This window comes from Rhinoderma darwinii, chromosome 10 (genome assembly GCF_050947455.1).
Source record: "Rhinoderma darwinii isolate aRhiDar2 chromosome 10, aRhiDar2.hap1, whole genome shotgun sequence".
NCBI lineage: Eukaryota > Metazoa > Chordata > Amphibia > Anura > Rhinodermatidae > Rhinoderma > Rhinoderma darwinii.
Window position 1 is genome coordinate 96,520,212 of NC_134696.1, and position 6,000 is coordinate 96,526,211.

The window sequence follows — 6,000 nt, forward strand, 5'->3', positions numbered from 1 at the left end:
ACACCTGACGCAACCCGCGGCCACGTTCTTTGCAGTCTTCAGGTTATTCATTATCTAGGGAAGGTTAGTAAATGGTATGCCAGGTTTATTCTGCATCCCGCTACCTGCATGAGCGTACGTTATATGAGGAGGGGGCAAGACATGCAACACTATATACAGTGGAGGAAATAAGTATTTGGTCCCTTGCTGATTTTGTAAGTTTGCCCACTGTCAAAGTCATGAACAGTCTAGAATTTTTAGGCTAGGTTAATTTTACCAGTGAGAGATAGATTATATTTAAAAAAAAAAACAGAAACTCACATTGTCAAAATGATATATATTTATTTGCATTGTGCACAGAGAAATAAGTATGTGACCCCCTACCAACCATTAAGAGTTCAGCCTCCTCCAGACCAGTTACACGCTCCAAATCAACTTGGTGCCTGCATTATAGACAACTCTTACATGGTCACCTGTATAAAAGACTCCTGTCCACAGACTCAATGATCAGTCTGACTCTAACCTCTACAACATGGGCAAGACCAAAGAGCTTTCTAAGGATGTCAGGGACAAGATCATAGACCTGCACAAGGCTGGAATGGGCTACAAAACCATAAGTAAGACGCTGGGTGAGAAGGCGACAACTGTTGGTGCAATAGTAAGAAAATGGAAGACATAAAATGACTGTCAATCGACATCGATCTGGGGCTCCATGCAAAATCTCACCTCGTGGGGTATCCTTGATCCTGAGGAAGGTGAGAGCTCAGCTGAAAACTACACGGGGGGAACTTGTTAATGATCTCAAGGCAGCTGGGACCACAGTCACCAAGAAAACCATTGGTAACACATTACGCCGTAATGGATTAAAATCCTGCAGTGCCCGCAAGGTCCCCCTGCTCAAGAAGGCACATGTACAGGCCCGTCTGAAGTTTGTAAATGAACATCTGGATGATTCTGAGAGTGATTGGGAGAAGGTGCTGTGGTCAGATGAGACTAAAATTGAGCTCTTTGGCATTAACTCAACTCGCCGTGTTTGGAGGAAGAGAAATCCTGCCTATGACCCAAAGAACACCGTCCCCACTGTCAAGCATGGAGGTGGAAACATTATGTTTTGGGGGTGTTTCTCTGCTAAGGGCACAGGACTACTTCACCGCATCAATGGGAGAATGGATGGAGCCATGTACCGTCAAATCCTGAGTGACAACCTCCTTCCCTCCACCAGGACATTAAAAATGGCTCGTGGCTGGGTCTTCCAGCACAACAATGACCCGAAACAGACAGCCAAGGCAACAAAGGAGTGGCTCAAAAAGAAGCACATTAAGGTCATGGAGTGGCCTAGCCAGTCTCCAGACCTTAATCCCATCGAAAACTTATGGAGGGAGCTGAAGATCCGAGTTGCCAAGCGACAGCCTCGAAATCTTCATGATTTACAGATGATCTGCAAAGAGGAGTGGGCCAAAATTCCATCTAACATGTGTGCAAACCTCATCATCAACTACAAAAAAACGTCTGACCGCTGTGCTTGCCAACAAGGGTTTTGCCACCAAGTATTAAGTCTTGTTTGCCAAAGGGATCAAATACTTATTTCTCTGTGCACAATGCAAATAAATATATATAATTTTGACAATGTGATTTTCTGTTTTTTTTTAAAAATATAATCTATCTCTCACTGGTAAAATTAACCTAGGCTAAAAATTCTAGACTGTTCATGTCTTTGACAGTGGGCAAACTTACAAGATCAGCAAGGGATCAAATACTTATTTCCTTCACTGTAGCTAGCAAGCCTATAATGGTCCATTAGTCAACCCTAATGTTAAGATTGTAGAGTATTTTTGCGCTATATACAAAGCATGTTCCAGTGCTGACTCCTTTCTATGTGTCCTGATTCTTCCACTAGGAGAATAAGCAGGACTTGCCAGCCTGGCATCATCTCCATTACGTCGATGATTCGAGTAGCGATGAAAGCCGGGACTCCTCTGAGGTTAAGAACATGGGAACACCGCGGTATATGACTGACGTCAAGACTCCAACTGAAGAGAGCAGCCAACTGGAAAGCAAGATGTTCTCCACCTCTGAAGGTCTCTATAGGGAACCTCCTATACAGAAAGATACGGACCAGTCTGTGATATGGAGCGATGAATATAATAATGAACATCGGGATCAGGCTTGTCCCGTGGGGCCCGGTTTGGAAGAAGCTGATATCTCTCACTTGACTTTGAAGTACATTACTTCTCCCACTCGGCCTTCTGAGCTGTATTCGGAAATTATTGTGACCCAAGAAAGCGATGAAGCTGAGTTTTTAGGGAAATACAGCTTCTATAATTCAAAAACCCAATGTGCGGGAACGGTAAAGCCTTGGGTACGAAGCCACAAGTGTATGAAATGTGGACGTCAGTTTGGACGTATCTACAACCTGGAGAGCCATATGTGCATCAAGGCCGCCCGGACCAGGGTTAATGTGGACGATATCAATTCCAGTAATAGGTCAAATCTAAATTTTTCAGGCACCAAGTGTGAACAAAGTGAGGAGTCCATGAATAGGTTGGAGAAGATGTGCACGGTGGCTCAGAAGGAACTTCACAACCTGAAGGAACGTCACAATCTGAAGGAATTTCATAACCTGAAGGAACTGTACCAGAATGAAGAGAAGAAACCTCCATTTAGCATTTCGGTGGAAAGTCAGGTGGAATCCACCCAAGTAGAAAGATCCGCTCCTGACGATAAAGTATTCAAGTGTGAAGGTCCTTTTACTTGTGACCGCTGTGGGCGCCGGTTTAGGAGAAGGTTCAATCTAGGGTTTCACGTCTGCTGTGGTGACAAAAACATGAGCGCCCCTCAAAACACCATCGTTCTGAAACCCGATCAGTCGATCGCGGTGGACGTTCTTGCTCATTCAGATCAACTGAAGAGCATCCAGACAAACTCAAGCCGGGATGAACCTCCTAGAAGGAGCCTTGACCGTCCCAACGAAGGAAAAGTCTTCGAATGCCAGTATTGTGGTAAAATATATAATAGACGTGCCTCCTACGGCACTCACATGCGATGGCATATGAAGGAGAAAGATCTGGTATCTTCTGTGAATAAGTCAATTGCAACGGGAGACCTTGGGCCTCTCCTAACCACCGTTGATATGACTTCGGTGGGGTCGAAAAAGAAAACGGGGCCAACGTTTACGTGCCAGGAATGCGGCAGAGTCTTTAATAAACAATGTTCTTATTCTACCCACACCCTATGGCATAATAAGAGAAGAAATTCGGGATCTGCTTTAGCTACTCCATCTGTAGACCAAGCGGTGAAGGGTCGAGAAGACCAAGTCCTCTCTGTATCTTCTAAATATCAGGGTAGTGATGAGACAAAGGCCGTCTCTGATAATACTTTCCCTTGCCAGGACTGTGGGAGAGCGTTCAATAATCGAACTGCCTATTCGAACCACACTCGTTGGCATATAAAAGAGAGAGAACTCGAGCTAAGTGTTAAATCTGCGGCCCAGAAGGTCCTGCTTAGAGGTGATGCCAAAACCATGGGTCATCAACTCAAGAAGTCTTCGAAAAGTGGCAGGACAGATATGCCTTTTTCCTGCCTTGAGGATGGTCATTTTCAAGATCACTGCAACCTGGTCTCACATCTGAACTTGGGCGAGCAACAAAATCTTTATATACATGAAGGAGGAACTGAGAACAGGGCAGAGGCTGTAGATAGTCCCTTGTGTGAGCAGGTAGAGCTTGGCCAACAGAGGACTCCGGCAGAGGTCCCAGAATTCCTCTTCGAGCTGGTAGTGGGGACAGAAAGTTTCCGTGAAGACTTAACAAGTGAAGATCACCAGATCATCCAAAATGTAGAGGTTTCGGAGGCTTCAGGAGATGCCGAGGAGACCACATCAAGGACTCAAACCAGTTCCTTGACCTCCTCCACCAAGGAAGCCAATGAGAGACCGGTGCCCCTTTCTCTCGTCTTCCCCTACAAATTGTTGGGTCGCCTTTTAAAAAGACCAAGACCACCCCACCGGTGTCGGGACTGTGGCACATGCTTTTCTCAGTCTTGGAAGTTGAAATCCCATCGACGTAAGAGCACAATGCAGAGATATAGGTGGAAGAAACACCGATGTGATTGTGGCCGATCACCGGTGGGTTTACTGCACTTCCTGCGGCACCAGTTGCTGCATCTGAACGGCACGACTTTTATCTGTGCCGTGTGCGGAAAGTTGCTAAGAGGTTATCCGCAGCTCCGTGCCCATAGTTGGGTGCACCCGCTCGTATCCCAGTTCCAGTGCAAATGTGGGGCACGGTTTACCCAACTGCCGAGGTATCTGTGGCATTCCTTATTGAATACGACAAAGGTGCGAAGAAAACGCGAACAGAAGAGGCCTCCTAAAACATGAGACGTCAGTCCTCAGACGACAGCTTAAAGGGGGCTTCCGCTTTTATAGAAATAAAGCGCAATCGCGCTATAAATGAGACGTTTTGCAACTTTCTAATACGCTTTGTTTCAATTCCTCATCGTTTTCAAAATCTCTGCTAGCTGTCAGTGAATGAAACACTGTGTATATGCAGAGGCATTAAACCCGTACATAGTCCTGCGTTCAGCTGAGAAGTGGATATAGTTGTATCCAGGCTAGACAATGCTCTGTGAGCTAAACACATCATCAGCAGCTGCACACATCTCGCTGGTTGTTTGCTTCAATGTATCAGTCCGGAGTCCAGGCTTTTTAACTCGCAGAGCATTACCTAGACGCTATCCATTTTTTAGCTAAGAGAAGGACTAGGTATTTAAGTTTTTGCTTCCCCTTAATGTAAACAGTTTCCATTCACTGAAAGCAAACAAGTATAAAAATGGTGAGGGATTAATACAAATTATATTAGAATATTATATTGTCAAACTTTTTATGTTTACAGTGATGGAGCTTTATCTTTTTTTTTGTCACCTCTCCAGACGTGTCTCTTTTAATAAATACTTGTATTCCCTATTAAATAATTCAGAAACCCATATTTTTTTTGCATTCTACCGTTCCTCTGTTATTCCTCCTAGAAATGTATAAATAACTAGGTGTTACCATTCCTTTCGTAAAAGGGGCGTGTCCCTACAGCCTCACTCTGTCAGCCCTGATTGGACGGTGTCAATCCACCCCGGTTGTCTATTTATAAATTTCTAGGAGGAACAACAGAGGAACGGCTTAACAAAAAGTCTTAAGAAAAGATATGGAATACAATGAATGACTAATGCAGACACGCCAGGAGAGGTGACAGATCCTCTTTAAAACTGGAAAACCACTCCGTTAAAAAAAATGAAAGTTATGTTATTATATACAGATATATATGTCTAGAATCCGCTGCTGATGTTACGATTTTTGGCAAAAAGTTTTTGACTAATTTAAACATAATAAATGTAATGTTTTTGACATAAACCAGAATAAATTCTCAGTTCACAGACTCGGTGTGAATGAAATCCATTCTTACATACAGCCGGAGCTAAGAACCTGTTCACACCTGCGTTGGTGTTTTCGTCGTTTCGCTCCGTCAGAGCAGAACGAGATTACCGGATGCGCCGATTCTGTTGTACGACGGACACCATCGGTGCCCGACGTGTCCTCTTCCTCACCCTCCGGCACCCTGTAGACCCCTTTTCCCTGCTGTAAGATCTCCTGTAAATCTCCGAAAAAAGAACACCTCTAGTCTCAGATGGCCATAACGTGTCTGCAAACAGCTGAGGGTTTGTTACAGCTTATCTGTCCGTGAGCAGATTACAACAGCAACACAAATCTTGCTCCGATCCCTGGACTGCACTGATACACTGTAACAAGCCCGGCAGCTGTGTGATTTTAATGGACACCTTGAAATGCAACTATTTATACTGTGATACCCCCTCCAATAACCGACGTCCCAGTAAGACACCCCCATGACAAAGGCTTTTGCAGTCCTTGAGTTGGTCCTTTGCTAAATAATCCTATCGTCTGTTTATTAGGTGTATCGGTTTCTGGGAAAGCTGGGTTTTAACCCATGTGACCATTACAGCACCCTGTTTTCT

At 44.6% G+C, this 6,000-nt stretch overlaps 1 protein-coding gene across 2 annotated transcripts in view; it reads left to right on the forward strand.

The window, feature by feature from the left end:
* Nucleotides 1-5,392, forward strand: part of LOC142662249 (uncharacterized) — an 11,556-nt gene extending 6,164 nt beyond the window's left edge. For both annotated transcript variants that reach the window (XM_075840371.1, XM_075840370.1), the window contains exon 3: nt 1,877-5,392. In XM_075840371.1, the coding sequence (XP_075696486.1) occupies nt 1,877-4,357 (2,481 nt within the window). In that variant the 3' untranslated portion in view covers nt 4,358-5,392. The remainder of the gene's footprint in view (nt 1-1,876) is intronic.
* The last annotated feature ends 608 nt before the right edge of the window (nt 5,393-6,000 follow it).